The sequence below is a fragment of the Homarus americanus genome, unplaced genomic scaffold (genome assembly GCF_018991925.1).
Source record: "Homarus americanus isolate GMGI-L3 unplaced genomic scaffold, GMGI_Hamer_2.0 scaffold45388, whole genome shotgun sequence".
Classification (NCBI taxonomy): Eukaryota; Metazoa; Arthropoda; class Malacostraca; order Decapoda; family Nephropidae; genus Homarus; species Homarus americanus.
The window spans coordinates 198,862-217,987 of record NW_024747974.1 but is presented as its reverse complement, the minus strand read 5'-3'; the positions used below and the strand labels follow the sequence as shown (position 1 = coordinate 217,987).

Genomic DNA, 19,126 nt, shown 5'->3' with positions numbered 1-19,126 from the left:
CGTCATACTAGATTCCGAGTGACAGCAAAGTAGTAGTAGTAAATGGTGACGAAGGTGTGGCTATTGGGGGAGGCTGGAGGCCACGTTAATAATAAAAAAATAAAAAAAGTAGTAGTAATAGTATAGTCTGTGTGTGTGTGTGTGGGGTGTGTGTGTGTGTGTGTGTGTGTGTGTGTGTGTGTGTGTGTGTGTGTGTGTGTGTGTGTGTGTGTGTGTGTGTGTGTGTGTGTGTGTGTGTGTGTGGGGTGTGGTGTGTGTGTGTGTGTGTGTGTGTGGTGTGTGTGTGTGTGTGTGTGTGTGTGTGGGGGGTGTGTGTGTGTGTGTGTGTGTGTGTGTGTGTGTGTGTGTGTGTGTGTGTTGAAGGTGTTGTGAAGATATGATAAAGTTAGAGGGACGGGTGGGTGTTAGGGTGGAGGGAGGGGTGTGAGGGTGGAGAGGGGCAGTGAGGGTGGAGGGAGGGGTGTTAGGGTGGAGAGAGGGTTGTTAGGGTGGAGGGAGGGGTGTTAGGTGGAGGCGGGCAGTGAGGGTGGAGGGAGGGTGTTAGGGTGGAGAGCGGGCAGTGAGGGTGGAGGGAGGGGGTGTTAGGGGTGAGAGCGGGCAGTGAGGGTGGAGGGAGGGGTGTTAAGGTGGAGGAGGGGTTGTTTAGATGGAGGGAAGGGTGTTAGGGTGGAGGAGGGGTGTAGGGTGGAGGGAGGGGAGGGAGGGTGTTAGGGTGGAGGGCGGGCAGTGAGGGTGGAGGGAGGGATGTTGGGGTGGAGGGAAGGGTGTCAGGGTAGAGGAGGGGTGTTAGGGTGTAGGGAGGGCAGTGAAGGTGGAGGAGGGGTGTTGGGGTGTAGGGAGGGCAGTGAGGGTGGAGGAGGGGAGTTAGGGTGGAGGGCGTGGCTGGCTGTCAACACAGTCACCAGGAATGTTTGTTCACAGCTGATAGCCAGTGAGGCGCGAAGGTGCCGCCTCCACGATCCCCGGCTCAGCGCTATCCCTTATCTGCCGCTGGTGCAGGAGGGGCGCGACCCTGGGGAGGGAGCAGGGGAAGACTGACGTAAAGAGGGAGACAGAACATAACTCCAATAACTAAAAGAAAGTATGGAAATTGCGAAGGTTGTGGAGAGAGAGAGAGAATAACGACAGCATCATACAGTAGTGAAGAAGATTCTCAATGTATGATGATGATACCTAGAAGACTCTCTTAAACTATGGCCTCATTGTTTATGTTTTACAAGCTCTATGATCATGAGACTGTTTCGGCCATCTCACACACACACACACACACACACACACACACACACACACAATAACATGTCATGTGGACGCCAAATGATATAATGGTTTGTGACTATGATGGTTAGATCGTATATTGACGTGGGTATTGAGAGTGTCGCTCTGTAACAGGCAATTGAAAAGAAAGGCCGATTATATGCATGACTTGTGCTTGATTTGGTGACTAGAGGAGGTTGGTGTACAAAACAGGACGCCTCGATACTGACCTGTTCTGAATCTGCTACACAGACCCTCAGCCCTTCACCAAGACCTCAGCCCTTCACCAAGACCCTCAGCCCCTCACCAAGACCCACAACCCCACACCAGGACCTCTTGACTCCCTACACCAGGACCTCTTGACCCCACACCAGGACCTCTTGACCCCACACACAGGACCTCTTGGACCTCCCCCACACCAGGACCTCTTGACCCCCACACCAGGACCTCTTGACCCCCCCATCAGGACCTCTTGACCCCACACCAGGACCTCTTGACCCCACACCAGGACCTCTTGACCCCACATCAGGACCTCTTGACCCCCACATCAGGACTTCTTGACCCCCACACCAGGACCTCTTGACCCCCACACAAAGATTCCCTCATATTTATTTCTCTCTCTCACTCTCTCTCACCTACAGACGAGTGTGAGGTGTCCTTTGTTATTGGTAAGCCACCCAACGCGCTGCCTCTGCCCAACACCTGTACTGGAGGCTGTCATGACGTGATAATGACAGCGGCACATGACAGCAGTGGTCGTGGTTTGTCTCACACACCCCGTCATTTGTGTCAACACCACCACCGACCCGTCAAGCAGCCCACAGCTCTCCTCACCCACACCAACTCACTAGTGTTTTGAAGACCCCAGTTGAGTTGGTTCACTGAGAGAGAACAGAGAGGTTCTTGTCGCTAGCTGCTCTGACGTACACATTGATTAACCAATTAGAACACGAGGTGGATGATGAATGACCAATCAAGTAAGGGTGGTAACCAAGAGGTGGGCGTGTCAGGAGGAAATAGGTGTTGGAGGCGTCCCCGTGTGAAGTATGCTGCCAACTTGCTGGTTTTATGCTGCCCCGCCCCCCTGTCACCTAGTGCCAGGGGGAAAAAGCTGTAAGCAAGTATATCACCGTAGCAGGCGGCTGTCAGGAGTTATATATGACACCTTCAGTCCTAGACACCACGTTATGTATAGAGGCGACTAGACGTATTTTCACCATTGAATTGTGGGTCTGTATGACACCATCTAAAAGTGAACGCTTGGTGTTGACACGTGTGTGTGTGTGTGTGTGTTGGCGACAACTTCAACACCATAAACAAATTCACGACCTAGGGCAGTCCACTCTCCAACTCGAGGATAGCATAATTATCATCATCATCATCATCATCATCATCATCATCATCATCATCATCATTATTATTATTATTATTATTACTATTATTATTATTATTATTATTACTATTATTATTATTATTATTATTATTATTATTATTATTATTATTATTATTATTATTATTATTATTATTATTATTATTATTATTATTATTATTATTATTATTATTATTATTATTATTATTATTATTATTATTGTTATCATTATTATTATTATTATTATTATTATTATTGTTATTATTACTATTATTATTATTATTATTATTATTATTATTATTATTATTATTATTATTATTATTATTATTATTATTATTATTTTATCATTACTATTATTATTATTATTATTATTATTATTATTATTATTATTATTATTATTGTTATTATTACTATTATTATTATTATTATTATTATTATTATTATTATTATTATTATTATTATTATTATTGTTATTATTACTATTATTATTATTATTATTATTATTATTATTATTATTATTATTATTATTATTATTATTATTGTTATCATTATTATTATTATTATTATTATTATTGTTATCTTATTATTATTATTATTATTATTATTATTATTATTGTTATTATTACTATTATTATTATTATTATTATTATTATTATTATTATTATTATTATTATTATTATTATTATTGTTATTATTACTATTATTATTATTATTATTATTATTATTATTATATTATTATTATTATTATTATTATTATTATTATTATTATTATTATTATTATTATTATTATTATTATTATTATTATTATTATTATTATTATTATTATTGTTATTATTACTATTATTATTATTATTATTATTGTTATTATTATTATTATTATTATTATTATTATTATTATTATTATTATTATTATTATTATTATTATTATTATTATTATTACCAAACTGCTATTACTTCACCCTGTGTGTTGCTGCTACACCGCGTGTTACTACCAAACTATGTGTTAATACCATACTATTGTTACTGCACTTTGTGTTATAACTAGAATGTGTTACTACCGTAATGTGTTACAGTGTGTGCAGTGTTGCCACCACAGTTTGTGTTATTGTTACAGTGTGTGTTACCACCACACCCGTGAACCAGGTATACCTATAACATCCCAGACCTTACTGTACGTGTGTCAAGGAATCCAATTATTGTTCAGGTTTATGATATAGACAATGGTCAGAAGTGTGTGTTGACAAAGGGGGTCAATTACTATAATGTAAACGGTATGTTGATGGTGACCTTCACGCAGGAGAAGTGTTGTGTTTATGGTGATGATGAGTCGGCGTTTTGTGACGTCACAGACAGTGTCAGTACTGGCGATACTCAGGTGTCAGTACTGGTGTTCTCAGGTGTCAGTACTGGCGATACTCAGGTGTCAGTACTGGCGATACTCAGGTGTCAGTACTGGTGATACTCAGGTGTCAGTACTGGTGAACTCAGGTGTCAGTACCAGTGATACTCAGGTGTCAGTACTGGTGATACTCAGGTGTCAGTACTGGTGATACTCAGGTGTCAGTACTGGTGATACTCAGGTGTCAGTACCGGTGATACTCAGGTGTCAGTACTGGTGATACTCGGGTCAGTACCGGTGATACTCAGGTGTCAGTACTGGTGATACTCAGGTGTCAGTACTGGTGATACTCAGGTGTCAGTACTGGTGATACTCAGGTGTCAGTACTGGTGATACTCAGGTGTCAGTACTGGTGATACTCAGGTGTCAGTACTGGTGATACTCAGGTGTCAGTACCAGTGATACTCAGGTGTCAGTACTTCTGGTGATACTCAGTGTCAGTACTGGTGATACTCAGGTGTCAGTACTGGTGATGCTCAGGTGTCAGTACCGGTGATACTCAGGTGTCAGTACTGGGCGATACTCAGGTGTCCCAGTACCGGTGATACTCGGGTGTCCAGTACTGGTGATACTCGGGTGTGTCAGTACCGATACTCGGAATTAGCCAGTACCGGTGATACTCAGGTGTCAGTACTGGTATTCTCCAGGTGTCAGTACCGGTGATACTCAGGTGTCAGTACCGGTGATACTCGGGTGTCGGTACCTCATTTGATACTTTCAGGTGTCGGTACTTGGCGATACTCGGGTGTCAGTGCCAGTGATGCTCAGGTGTTGAGTACTGGTGATGCTCAGGTGTCGGTACTGGTGATGCTCAGGTGTCAGTACCAGGGATACTCAGGTATCAGTGCTGGTGATACTCAGGTGTCGGTACCGGTGATACTCAGGTGTCAGTACTGGTGATACTCGGAGTGTCGGTACTGATGATACTCAGGTGTCAGTACCGGTGATACTCAGGTGTCAGTACCGGTGATACTCAGGTGTCAGTACTGGCGATACTCAGTTGTCAGTACCAGTGATACTCAGGTGTCAGTACTGGTGATACTCAGGTGTCAGTACTGGTGATACTCAGGTGTCAGTACTGGTGATACTCAGGTGTCAGTACCGGGGATACTCAGGTGTCAGTACTGGTGATACTCAGGTGTCAGTACCGGTGATACTCAGGTGTCAGTACTGGTGATACTCAGTGTTGGTACTGGTGATACCAGGTGTCAGTACTATGATACCAGGTGTTGCCGGTGATACTCAGGTGTCAGTACTGGTGATACTCAGGTGTCAGTACTGGTGATACTCAGGTGTCAGTACCGGTGATACTCAGGTGTCAGTACTGATGATACTCAGGTGTCAGTACTGGTGATACTCAGGTGTCAGTACTGGTGATACTCAGGTGTCAGTACTGGTGATACTCAGGTGTCAGTACTGGTGATACTCAAGTGTCAGTGAAGGTCTAATGTGAACGTAACAATAGGACAGTAGTTTTGAGGAGCGGAGTTGAGGGTTGCGAGATTATGGCCTCCAGGTCTCAGAATTAAACAGTGTTAATAATTAATTACACAGTTCATCTTACACATTACTAATTCTCTTCACCACTAGAGGGTCACGTCTGTGTTGGCAGGTCCTTGGGGGGGATTATAACTCAACAACGCTTAACATGTTTCATTGAATTAAAAACTTAGTCTCGAATATTTTTCACTGATTTATCTTGTTCAGTCGACGTTATTAATCGTTAACAAGGAAGTGTAAAGTTATATATGCTTATAATCTGAGTGAGCGGCGCCAGCTGGTGTCCCACGTACACTACTTTCTACTTGATGAATGTTCTTTACGACAGAGAAGTGTTATAGTAATAGTGTTGACGACCTTACTGACACCTAGTACACTGAGACTGTCAATTATGAAAGTGTAGATGACTATCAGTGGTTATTACAAGCAGAGAGCCGCCGTCCTTGTTGACACACTGGACTAGTTTTTGTGAGGCGGGGACCTTCATCCTCACCCCTGACACTAATAAAGACACCATCAATAATAATGAGGACCACTGGACGCTCAAGCCTTTTACTCCGTCAGCTGATGACGCCGCCAGACACAGCACCTGTAGCTCATCCCGCTCTGTGGCTCATCTTAAACCACACCAACTTTATCATCATTACAGTTTACTAGAAAAGTTAATGATAGAGGTGCTAGTTGGTGGTGCTAGTGGGGTGCTAGGGAGTGCTAGTGGGTGGTGCTAGTGGGTAGTGCTAGTGGGTAGTGCTAGTGGGTAGTGCTAGTGGGTGGTGCTAGTGGGTGGTGCTAGTGGGTGGTGATAGGGTGGTGCTAGGGGTGGTGGGGTGGTGCTAGTGGGTAGTGCTAGGTGGTGCTAGTGGGTGGTGCTAGTGGGTGGTGCTAGTGGGTAGTGCTAGTGGGTGGTGCTAGTGGGTAGTGCTAGTGGGTGGTGCTAGTGGGTAGTGCTAGTGGGTGGTGCTAGTGGGCAATGCTAGTGGGTGGTGCTAGTGGGTAGTGCTAGTGGGCAATGCTAGTGGGTAGTGCTAGTGGGTAGTGCTAGTGGGTAGTGCTAGTAGGTGACAACTTCAGCCTCGGTCAGTATCCATGTTCTTACCATACATTTACCACCAAGATGCTTCAGCTTCTGGCATACTGAGCTCTGGAGGGAACAACAGCATCACCACCCTCACTAACTTCCACTGAACATATAAATAAAACCAGGCGGCCGTGTTCTTTACTTATATCAGCAGGAGCAAGAAGTCAACACGGTACAGGAGTGGACAGGTTAGGACCGGGATACAGCCTGGGGGTACAGTAATTACCCTATTATTCTCCTCATTACCAGTCTTAGCATACGGGACTTAGAATAAACCATTGTGTATATACAAAAAATATGTTATCCTTCTTAATTACAAAGGAAGAGAACAAGACAATTATCCTAAATGACAGATGAGGAAGTTTTTGAACGGTGTGGTGTCATTAATGGATCATTCTGTTGTACTGTACTATACTGTACTGTACTGTACTGTACTGTACTGTGCACTCACCAACAAAACTCATGTTGCCTCACCCAGAGATTCAGAGACCTGTTACGGTTTCACACGTCTCTGAATCTCTGGGTTCATTAAGAGGCAGGTGAGGTGACAGGTGTTGACGAGTTTACCTGTACACTATAGAAAAAGATGCCAGCCAACACTACTGGCACCATCCCACCACCTTAGGACACCATTCTCGGGGTCACTCACGAACGCGATGTTAATTTGTTGGCTTAGCATGAGAGCAAGCAAGCATGTGTTCTGGTAGCGTAAATATTATGAATTTTAATTATTATTATTATTACATTCTCAAGTCAACAGCTAGTACGGGGAGCAGTAGCGGCCCCCTCACCACCACCACCCTCACCACCTGCACTACCACCACCACCACCACCACCACCAACAATCATTAGTCTTACTGGATCATCTACTACCACCTGCACCACTACCACCATTATTATTACTACCATCCATTAATCTTATCGCCCCTACTACCACCACCACTACCATTATCACCATCTCTTTTAATCTGACGTTCATTACCATTATCGTATCACCACTCACACCACTGACACCAGGATCACACAATGCCTCCTAAGAAACATCACCATTACTGTTTAGTCATCACCATCACCACTATTATTACCAGCGTTTGAGAGCTTCACCACTACCCTTACTACTTCTACTACTATCACATCACCACCCTCACCACCACCACCACCTTCCCCACTTCCACTAACACCACCCTCACTACGACCATCACCTGAGGCAGCATGGTCAGGCTTGGTCATAAATCGGGCGATAATCACACAAGAGAGTCAGAGGCTGTATTTTCCTCCCCTGGTCAGGCATCTCTATGATCTAATGCCTTTGAGAAGGAATGAGATATATTCAGGAGGTGCCAGGAGCGGTGTGCCCAGGCCTCCACACTATTTACATGTCGGGCTAGTGGCTGCTGATTGCTTTAAGATACAGTAAACATCTCATCACACAGGAATCCCGCGGTCAATGGCGTCTGTCTGGTGGTCACTGCTCCCCCGGCTACTTGATGCTGCCTACCCACACTCTACTGCCTGCCAACACTTTACTGCCTGCCTCACACACTACCGCCTGCCCACACAATGTTATACAGGAGCCTCACGCGATCAGGGGTAGAAATATACACTTAATGAATCATCCGTAGAAGCGAACTCTCTTCCACATACTGCAGTGGTCTATGTCAACACAGTTCTCTCGTGTTGACGTTTAAGAGTTTTCTAATAAATATATAGAACTCAACAAATGATTTATATATATTATCACTAAATACAACAACGACAAATCAACGTATCATCCAGGTTTAATTAATTCCTAGTACCTTGTGGTGTATGTCTGTGCACCTGGTATACGTGGTTCGTTCTCCAGGTAATACTAGTTGATACTGCCCTAGACGTGTCATGGAAAACTGTATTTTTTTTTTATCCCCTGAACTGTTTAATGTTATAACCCTATCACCCTAAACACACTCCCAGGTCACCCTTACTGTTGTTAGCACCTGTCGCTCTACCTGTGTTACCTGTAATTATCTGACTGAATAAACAGGTTAGGTTATACCGATCCTGACCCACCTTCTCCTACCCACTCCCTCCTAACCCACCTTCCCTTACCCACCACTCCTAACCCACCACTCCTGACCCACTTTCCTCACCCACCACTTCCTCCTGACCCACCTTCCCTCACCCACCACTCCTAACCCATTTCCCTTACACACCACTCCTGACCCACTACTATAATGTAACCTAGGAAGTATTATACAGCGGCTGACGTCCTGACCACCTGACCTCCACGAATATTCAAGGTCACAACTCCTGATCAAAAGTAAGTTGCTAATAAAGATCAAGTGTAGGGAATTGCCTCGTTTAGGTACATAACGATTGTGTTTAGCTAGAGAGAGCCATTATGAGTGGACAGGACCATTTTGTTGGGGGTTGTTGGCGCTGCTTCACTAACAATGACCATAAAGGAGTAGCATTAAGGCTATTTTACCAGCTGAGAACGACTAGCTATTGCTATTTAATACACTGCCCCAGCGACCATCACTACCAGCGACCATCACTACCAACGACCATCACTACCAGCGACCATCACTACCAGCGACCATCACTACCAGCGACCATCACTACCAGCGACCATCACTACCAGCGACCATCACTACCAGCGACCATCACTACCAACGACCATCACTACCAACGACCATCACCACCAACGACCACCACCACCGCTACTTGCATGGCACACTTCCCCGAGTTCCTCACCATTTCAGCTGTTGCCGATTAGAATTAAGATTACTTATACTCGAGGGGTGCGGTGGAAAGGGTGGATACAACACCCGCTTTGTGTACCAAGGCTGAAGGGTCGCAGGTTCGCCCCCTACAACCCACACCGTTGTGAAAGGATACTGTACTTCTACCTGACTGTAGCTAAGGAGGTGAGAGCTGTTGGTTGTAGTGGCGCCACACTCTTGGGGGACCAAAAATAAAGAGATACGGTACAGTACTAAATCACTGTTGGTCATCAAGGCAGTTTTAATACCTGAAGTAATACTATGACCGCTGCTGTTGATACACATTCCTTATGGTAGAGCATTGAACTCCGTGTTAGAGAGAGTCGTACACACACACTGAATCATCCATCATAACATTTCACAGACAAGATTCGGTAATGGGTATTCGTCTCGTGTAGCTTACGTGATATTCACTAATTCGTTCTCACTATTTTATAATACTGTGATCAGACTGACTATATCTATAAACACCATTTGATATTACACAATGTTTGCTTATGTTGTGAACTGACAGCGTTCTCGTGTTTGTTGACAGTATGAGGTGAAGATGTTTTGTTTTAATTTCACGATCAGCTGACATCACTGTATTGTTTGTCTAAATCATTAGCTTAGATGTTTACATCTTCAGCTGATAGAGTTGTGTTATTTGTTTACATCATCAGCTGATAGCGTGAAGGTTTACGTTAGCGAGGTTGGTCCGAGCGTTCACGCCAGATATTTTCGGAATGTTTTGGTCAATTTGACGATGACGATATTGTGGTCACTGACTTACTGGGTTTACGGTGAGCGAGTTAATAGGCCGCACTTACTGTAGTAACTGTCCCTTGACTTTATGTATATCATAAATACAACAGTTGCCGCCGGGAGGTGTCACCCTCCAGCACCTCACCGCCGGGAGGTGTCACCCTCCAGCACCTCACCGCCGGGAGGTGTCACCCTCCAGCACCTCACCGCCGAGAGGTGTCACCCTCCAGCACCTCACCGCCGGGAGGTGTCACCCTCCAGCACCTCACCGCCGGGAGGTACAGTAAGTTAAAAGAAACACAACGAGTGTTATCAAGTGCGTGGCCGCTCGCCCGCTAGTGTGTGAGGCCGCCCGCCCGCCCGCTAGTGTGTGAGGCCTCCCGCCCGCTAGTGTGTGAGGCCTCCCGCCCGCTAGTGTGTGAGGCCTCCCGCCTGTTAGTGTGTGAGGCCTCCCGCCTGTTAGTGTGTGAGGCCTCCCGCCCGCTAGTGTGTGAGGCCTCCCGCCTGTTAGTGTGTGAGGCCTCCCGCCCGCTAGTGTGTGAGGCCTCCCGCCTGTTAGTGTGTGAGGTCGCCCACCCGTTAGTGTAGTGGGTTTTTTTGTACTTTATTTACTCGTGGTTTTCCTCTATGTCTTGTGTTACTGGTTGAATCAGTGAACTTTGATTAATATTTGGTGTTTTAAAACATTTGCACCATTTAATGTAAAAATTTTGTGTAAACTTTGTATTCATAATTTATGGTCAATAAAATATCTATCTGTCCATCTATCTATCTATGTATCTATCTCTCTATCTATCTGTGTGGCCGCCCGCTCGCTAGTGTGCATGGCCGCCCGCTCGCTAGTGTGCATGGCCGCCCGCCCACCCCGACACTAACACTTGAGCCCACCCGCCCGCCCACCCGCCTTAATGTGTGTCCCGACCACTACTGTGTGTTTAGTGTTAGTATTACCACATCAGCCTGTGGTAGTGGTGGCAGGGGTGAGTGTGGTGGTGGCAGGGGTGAGTGTGGTGGTGGCAGGGGTGAGTGTGGTGGCAGGGGTGAGTGTGGTGGTGGCGGTGGTGGCAGGGGTGAGTGTGGTGGCAGGGGTGAGTGGTGTGGCAGAGGTGAGTGTGGTGGTGGCAGGGGTGAGTGTGGTGATGGCAGGGGTGAGTGTGGTGGTGGCAGGGGTGAGGTGTGGTGATGGCAGGGGTGGTGTGGTGGCAAGGGTGAGTGTGGTGGTGGCAGGGGAGTGTGTGTGGTGGCAGGGGTGGGTGTGGTGGTGGCAGGGGTGGTGTGGTGGTGGCAGGGGTGAGTGTGGTGATGGCAGGGGTGGGTGTGGTGGTGGCGGGGGTGAGTGTGGTGGTGGCAGGGGTGGGTGTGGTGGTGGCAGGGGTGAGTGTGGTGGTGGCAGGGGGTGAGTGTGGTGGTGGGGGTGAGTGTGGTGATGGCAGGGGTGAGTGTGGTGGTGGCAGGGGTGAGTGTGGTGATGGCAGGGGTGAGTGTGATGGTGGCAGGGGTGAGTGTGATGGTGGCAGGGGTGAGTGTGATGGTGGCAGGGGTGAGTGGTGATGGTAGACACTCCCTCACACACTCTTATATTGGTTAGCGTGTGTGCTGGTAGGGTCACTTCTCCACCAACACGGGTATTCACTCATAAACCGTAAATATACACCCTGTAATGTAGTGTTGTTTGTGTTAGTGTACAGCTGACGTAACGGTACACATTTATACATGGAGGAGCAAAATAGAGCTTCACCTTTACCTGTCAGGTGTACAACAGGTGATGACTTAAGTAGATGATAAGATGATGTTGTTGTTTGTTACAGCTGTTTATCTTCCCCCCAGACGACCTGGCCGATGACCTCGAGATCGACCCTGTGGAGAGTGAGGAGGACGAGGGAGGTTCCCCCGCCGACCGTGTCTCCAGGAGCGGTGAGTGACCAGGGCGGGGCGGGGCGGGGCGGGGCGGGGCGAGGCGAAATATTAGTTAAATTTAAAGGCACTCCGATAGTTTATCCTTTATTTGTCTTGTAATTACATGTAAGTCATCCATGAGCACCACTAAGACAAGAGAGATCACCGAACAATCACTTACTTATTTACTGAAGAACCACTGACCACGCGCACCAACCCAAGATTGACTCAATTACATCTAGTGGTATTTAAGGACGATACTAGAGAAACACGAGGTGGTACCATTACCTGACCGACTGAGGACACACCTGCCTGGTTTATGAAGATGTGCAGCAATAACTTCAACCTATATAGGAACCACTACACCCAACTTTGTATTAAGCTGAACATTTTCACTGTTATGTTATTGAAAAGTGAAGTTCAGCAAGAAGCTTCACCTCCCAGGGACATTAAATATTTGTTTAAAAATGTCTAGCCTGAGTGGTTACCCTGTTGAGGAGAGTTGCCGCGTCACATCTAACACAGAAAAAATTCCTCATCAGGAGTATTTCTAAAAGAGTCAATTGTTTTCTTTCCATCAATAGTTATAATGTGATAAAGTTCTCCTTGACATGGTTGAGAGAACACCCGTCCAACGGTACTTTGACCTCATTAACCACGTACTGTATGGTACTTTGACCTCATTAACCACGTACTGTATGGTACTTTGACCTCATTAACCACGTACTGTATGGTACTTTGACCTCATTAACCACGTACTGTATGGTACTTTGACCTCATTAACCACGTATTGTATGGTACTTTGACCTCATTAACCACGTATTGTATGGTACTTTGACCTCATTAACCACGTACTGTATGGTACTTTGACCTCATTAACCACATATTTTATGGTACTTTGACCTCATTAACCACGTATTGTATGGTACTTTGACCTCATTAACCACGTACTGTATGGTACTTTGACCTCATTAACCACGTACTGTATGGTACTTTGACCTCATTAACCACGTATTGTATGGTACTTTGACCTCATTAACCACGTACTGTATGGTACTTTGACCTCATTAACCACGTATTGTATGGTACTTTGACCTCATTAACCACGTACTGTATGGTACTTTGACCTCATTAACCACGTACTGTATGGTACTTTGACCTCATTAACCACATATTGTATGGTACTTTGACCTCATTAACCACGTACTGTATGGTACTTTGACCTCATTAACCACGTACTGTATGGTACTTTGACCTCATTAACCACGTACTGTATGGTACTTTGACCTCATTAACCACGTATTGTATGGTACTTTGACCTCATTAACCACGTACTGTATGGTACTTTGACCTCATTAACCACGTACTGTATGGTACTTTGACCTCATTAACCACGTACTGTATGGTACTTTGACCTCATTAACCACGTATTGTATGGTACTTTGACAATCATTAACCACGTATTGTATGGTACTTTGACCTCATTAACCACGTACTGTATGGTACTTTGACCTCATTAACCACGTACTGTATGGTACTTTTTACGTGTGATAATGCAATGTTTTGGCTTAGCTCTTGATAATATCACCTACAACAACAACTGCTGCCCACCTGTTGATCAGCTGCGTCTAATGAACTGTGCTAATGAAAGAGGTGTGATGAGTGTAGCAGGTCACACCGTAGACGCTAAACTCTCGCTGCTAGTATACTGAAAATATAGTATTGACGAGAGAGGTTACCACTCGATCAAAAGTTTCCCTGTACTGGCGAATAAGGGCGTACAGTTCCTATTCACCCTCTACTGTTGAGCTAAAATATCCTAAAGTGTTTTACAACGATATTACACAGTTGCTGAGGCTGATAGTTTTATGTCGCTCATGAGGAAAGATTATGCTGACTGAGGCACAGTTGTTAGAGGCGGTCTCTCTCGATGGCGCGGCTTAATATCTCATGCAACACGATCCACAGCTTGAGTTATTAAGGTTTATGGCGCTCATATTATCTAAGTGATGCTGAGTCACTGATTTATATTAGGGTTTCTGAGAAGCTGTGCCTCCACATGGTAACAATATCCGCCTCACCCTAAAGACCAATAATTCCTTTTAATACTGCTGGCGTGTGAGGTGTCAAAGAAGGGAAAAAAGTTTGTGTTGTAACATTATGGTAACTGATTTAACAAAGTATTCGACAACCATTTTTTTATTGTCATCAATTTTCATGTATTTCTTTTTCTCCAGGTGATTATATATGTTTTTTTACACCCTGTACGGCAGGTGATGGTAACGAGGGCGTGGGTGGTGGTGTGGGCGTGGGCGGCAGCAAGTCCAGGAGGCGGCGTACGGCCTTCACGTCGGAGCAGTTAATGGAGCTGGAGCGAGAATTCCAGACCAAAAAGTATCTGACATTGAGCGAGCGGTCACACATCGCCCAGACCCTCAACCTGTCCGAGGTGAGCCACCCCCTGTTCACACACACACACACACACACACACACACACACACACACACACACACTTAATCACTACCAAATCACTACACGGCATCAAACTGTTATGTTTTGTGTGTGTATATGTGTCAGTTTTATTTTATTTGTAAGAAATCGTCCAAAATAATGTATTTTGTCAGAGTTTAAAGATGTCAAGTTGTGTGGGTGACAGAAGTAACTCTCCCCTGCTCCAGTGTCCCTAGCGAGTCATTCTATCCCGCATCAGTAATATATATATACCACAAAAAGGTTCACATAGTCCAAGTAACAACAGTGAAGAGTGAAGTGTAGTTTCCTTCGTATAATTCTAGATGTGTGACAAACTTCCCACTGGGTCTAATTGTAAAACACGTGAGAGTGAACCAAGCAAGTGTGGTTTAAGGGTGTTATTATGGGAGAGTAATTTAAACCTGTTGTGAAGCGCACGTTACTGACACACTTCGTCCACCATCACAGGTTCAGGTGAAAATTTGGTTTCAAAATCGTCGAGCTAAATGGAAGCGCGTGAAGGCTGGTCTGGTGTCTGGGTCGGCGGGCGGGGGTAAGAGCTCCGCGTCCGGCCACAAGATCATCGTTCCCATCCCAGTCCACGTCAACCGCCTCTCCAACCTCTCTCAGTCTCAGCAGATGGAGAAGTCGGCCGCCAACCCCGGTCAGTTCCAGAGCCCACAGGTCTTGTGTCAGTGGCTGAGGGGGAATGCCTTCATGTGTACGGAATATATAGGTAGACATGCACACGGATATATATATTGATAGAGATGTATGAAAAAGTAGACAGATAGATATAGATAGATAGACGTCTAACAGTGATTCACCTTCAGGAGTAGCAGCCGGGGCCGCGGGAGGCATGAACAACAGCAGCGCGGCGCAGCTCCCATCTATCAAGCCTATGGACCCTCAGTCAAGTATTCAGTCACGACGATCAGCCTTTCAAGGTTTACCCCAGTCCCTGTCCGTGTCCCTGGGCCAGAACCTCTCTCAGCCACCTCTTCCCGTGTCGGTGCCACAAACCCTCCCGCAGTCGCTGCCGGTATCCATGTCACAAACTCTCTCTTCGACCCTTCCGCGCCTCAGCCACGTCCCCTCTCTTGCCTTGTGAAGGGCGGCACACAGGTGACAAAGTTGAAAATATCTGTAAGGAGGACTGTTGCTTCCACCGAGAACAGCTGACAGACAAACCCCGCGGATGGACTCATGTTGTGGTCCACTGTATCGGTTGAGTGAGGTGGAATGAAACAGCCTATGTTCTCCTGACAATGTCTGTGGTATGACACACACACACAGGCTTGGAATATATATATATATATATATATATATATATATATATATATATATATATATATATATATATATATATATATATATATATATTAATTCAGAAGTCCACGACTTGGTAAACTGCTTGTAAAGGAAACTTGACCGTTAGACTTGTCAACCACTTTCAGTGTCTGTGTGTGACGCTGCTAACACCTGTTTCTAGGCACTGAGCAAGTGTACATTAGCACCAGTGTCGTAGGCTACTTGTGCAGGTGTCCAGCGGTGCAGGTCTCGCGCGGCCACAAACTCAACTTGTTTACAGATTCCGTCCTAATATTAGCAAGGCGACGAGAGCGCCACAACACTGTGACGGTCAGCTAATACACAGTAGTCTCGTGCAGACACAAGTATTTGTTCTGTTATAATGAATTACCCTAGAACACGTTACTATGTGTTTGAGACGCTCCAGCTCTTAAAGTGAGTATCATACTTGTACTTGGCAACAAAAGATGCTAAAGATCCTTAACCCACCGACCTACAGTACTGTATAGGGTGTAATCATTCGTCTACCAGTAACATGGCGCGTGTCCCAAGGAGCTTCATGGAACACACGCACTGAGGCTAATATGTCAATAATACTGTACAGTACTGTACTGTATTACGAGTATGAGTATTGAGAAGTAAAAGTGATGTTGATAAGGAATGTGAAATTAGAGTTCTCTATAGTCACACTTCTCATACTAAGGATCAGTGTTGTGTATTAGTGGAAAGTCCTACATCAGTTTGTTACCCTGCCTACAGCTAGGTCCTCGCCCCAGCAGTTCATCATACTCGTTAAAGAAGACTATTCGACCATACAAAGGAACTTCTGTTGAGTGAACAGGAGCTGCCCTCACATCCGTAGAAGGTTGAAACAACAGGTCTTGTCTCCCGCGTGTGACACTGACATGGGTGCTGCTTACACTTGTATAACAAATATATATATGTGGTGGATGAGCCATAGTGGGAGTCCGTCGGGGTAAAGCTAGGAGGAGGCAGTGACAGTGAGGAGTCAGCTGTAAGTCTAAACTTGTAAATAATGTGTTAGCCTTGTGTTGTTAACGTTGCTTGTGAAGTATGCAAGTGACTGTGTAGCAGAAGTGTTCCGGTGAGGCCGCCACTTGTCATACTACGAATGTTTGAGTTAAATTGTCAATGTTTTTTAGATTCAGAAAACATTTCTGGTTTCTGTACATAGTGTTTATGTCCTGTACCCCACTTCTCCTTAGTTCACAGGTAAGGCGACACCTGTGAGTACGGCCGACAGTAATGTACATATGTATTATACAGAGTAGAGCTAACTATAATATTATCAGCCAATTTAAAGCCATTGATATATCCCCATGCAAAGAACTGAGTACCCCCGAGTGGTGAGGTGATGTGTCACGATTATCAATACTCATCTGTTGTTGACTCGGGGCCACCATTACACACGGCCATATCCTCTTGTGAATTCTTCCATTTATAAATGTACTCATACAGTACCGTACTATCTTCGTTGCTGAATGTTACATGAGTCAGAACACTGTCCACCAGCAAGTTTATAGATGCCATGAGTAACACGAGAGTTATTAAGTTCCTCCCTCCTCTCCTCGTGTTAGGGCGTGCTACTTTACTGTTCCTTGACGGTGTGAGGCGCAGTAACAGCCCCGGTGTGTATTCTCCACTCTTCCTAATGTAAAAATATAATATTATTGATGGATCAACACCTCCCCATATTGACATTATTCTCATTGTACCGTAGTGTGATCCCCCCCAGAGCTATCACGTGATTCCTCTCTTTTGTCAGATTTAAAAGTAATTTTATCAAAGAATTTATTTGGTTAATGTTCCAGCTTCTACCACGAACTTCCTGACGTGTACAGTGAGTGATGGTGGCGGCCGCGGACTAACGAACGAAATTAAGTTTTTTAATTTTATGTCGGAGTATTTTGGGATGTAGTGGGACAGGTAACTGACTCAGTGATGTTCAGCGACGATTATTGGTAAGTTATGGAGGTGAGCCACGCAGAGTCAGCACATGTTAATATATCAGAGATTGTGTTTTGTACGGCAGCCCCGCCCCGCCCCGCCCCGCCCCTACACTGACCCAGCCAGCCATACGGGGCAACTAATGTTCCTACGTATATATTCAACACCTGATGTAACCAGGGGTGACATGCACACTACTGGCGATATTTATACATATACTACTAATAAAGATACGTTTATGTAACACAGAGTCTTTATTGTCCTGACATAGCTTTACACTACTCGAAAATGAATTCCTCTCAGTATTAATTGAGTAGAGTGAACAGTATGTGTGTTACTATCCAGCTCACTGTATGTCGACAGCTTAACTTGGGAGAAAGAGCCATAATATTCCTAACTATCTTACATATAAGGTCACCATTACGACCCCTATAACTGGATACAACTTTCATAGATCAAGGTCACCAATATTAAGAAAAATGCCATCCTGGGTGAGTTACTTCCTTCTCCGAGTGCAGTCTACAGTACGTCATTACTACGATTATTATTATTATTGGATTACAAGAAGGTTAACTAGCATACTGTATTTTTCCTCATGGTTAAACACTCCAGCGCCACTTGGGGAGGGGTTGAGGTGCCTAATCTTCACTTTGTAGTCTGATGTGTGGAGAATACCAAGAACTTTTTGTGATCGGAAGATTTTACTATGGTTAAACTTTCCTTTAAGCAGAAGCTGTTTGGTGTTGATTATACATGATGGTAATGAGTTGTTGATGGTGATGGTGATAATGATGGTGATGGTGATAATGATGGTGATGGTGACGATACTTATAATGATGGTGACGATAATGATAATGATGGTGACGATAATGATAATGATGGTGACGATACTTATAATGATGGTGACGATAATGATAATGATGGTGACGATACTTATAATGATGGTGACGATACTGATAATGATGGTGACGATAATGATAATGATGGTGACGATACTTATAATGATGGTGACGATAATGATGCTGAAATGAAGCTGACGGTGATAAAAGATGATGATTGTAATGATGTCGTTGATGATGATAATAAGGATAATGATTTTATGGAAGATGATGACAATGATAATGACATGGATAATGATGCGGATGATGGAAATAAGAATGAGGTGGGCCATGGCCTTCACCTGGGGTTCTCAGTCACCAGGTGGGCAGGTCACAGGTGTACAGTTGAGTCAGTCAGGGAACGGCACCGTCAGTTCTGGTCTGGACGGAGTTACAACTTTCTTTAATTATATTTCTTGATCCAAGTCTAATGTATGTATTGAAATTCAGTGGATATGGTGAGTGTGAAAGAATGTGTAATTTCCTCCCGTAATA

At 44.8% G+C, this 19,126-nt stretch overlaps 1 protein-coding gene across 1 annotated transcript in view; it reads left to right on the top strand.

Annotated features, from left to right (window-relative positions):
• The window catches only part of LOC121879897 (homeobox protein GBX-2-like), a 45,040-nt gene extending 27,043 nt beyond the window's left edge, over positions 1-17,997 (top strand). The window contains exons 2-5 of the mRNA XM_042386682.1: positions 11,934-12,020; positions 14,276-14,451; positions 14,943-15,138; positions 15,308-17,997. Of these exons, the coding sequence (XP_042242616.1) occupies positions 11,934-12,020; positions 14,276-14,451; positions 14,943-15,138; positions 15,308-15,585 (737 nt within the window). The 3' untranslated portion in view covers positions 15,586-17,997. The remainder of the gene's footprint in view (positions 1-11,933; positions 12,021-14,275; positions 14,452-14,942; positions 15,139-15,307) is intronic.
• The last annotated feature ends 1,129 nt before the right edge of the window (positions 17,998-19,126 follow it).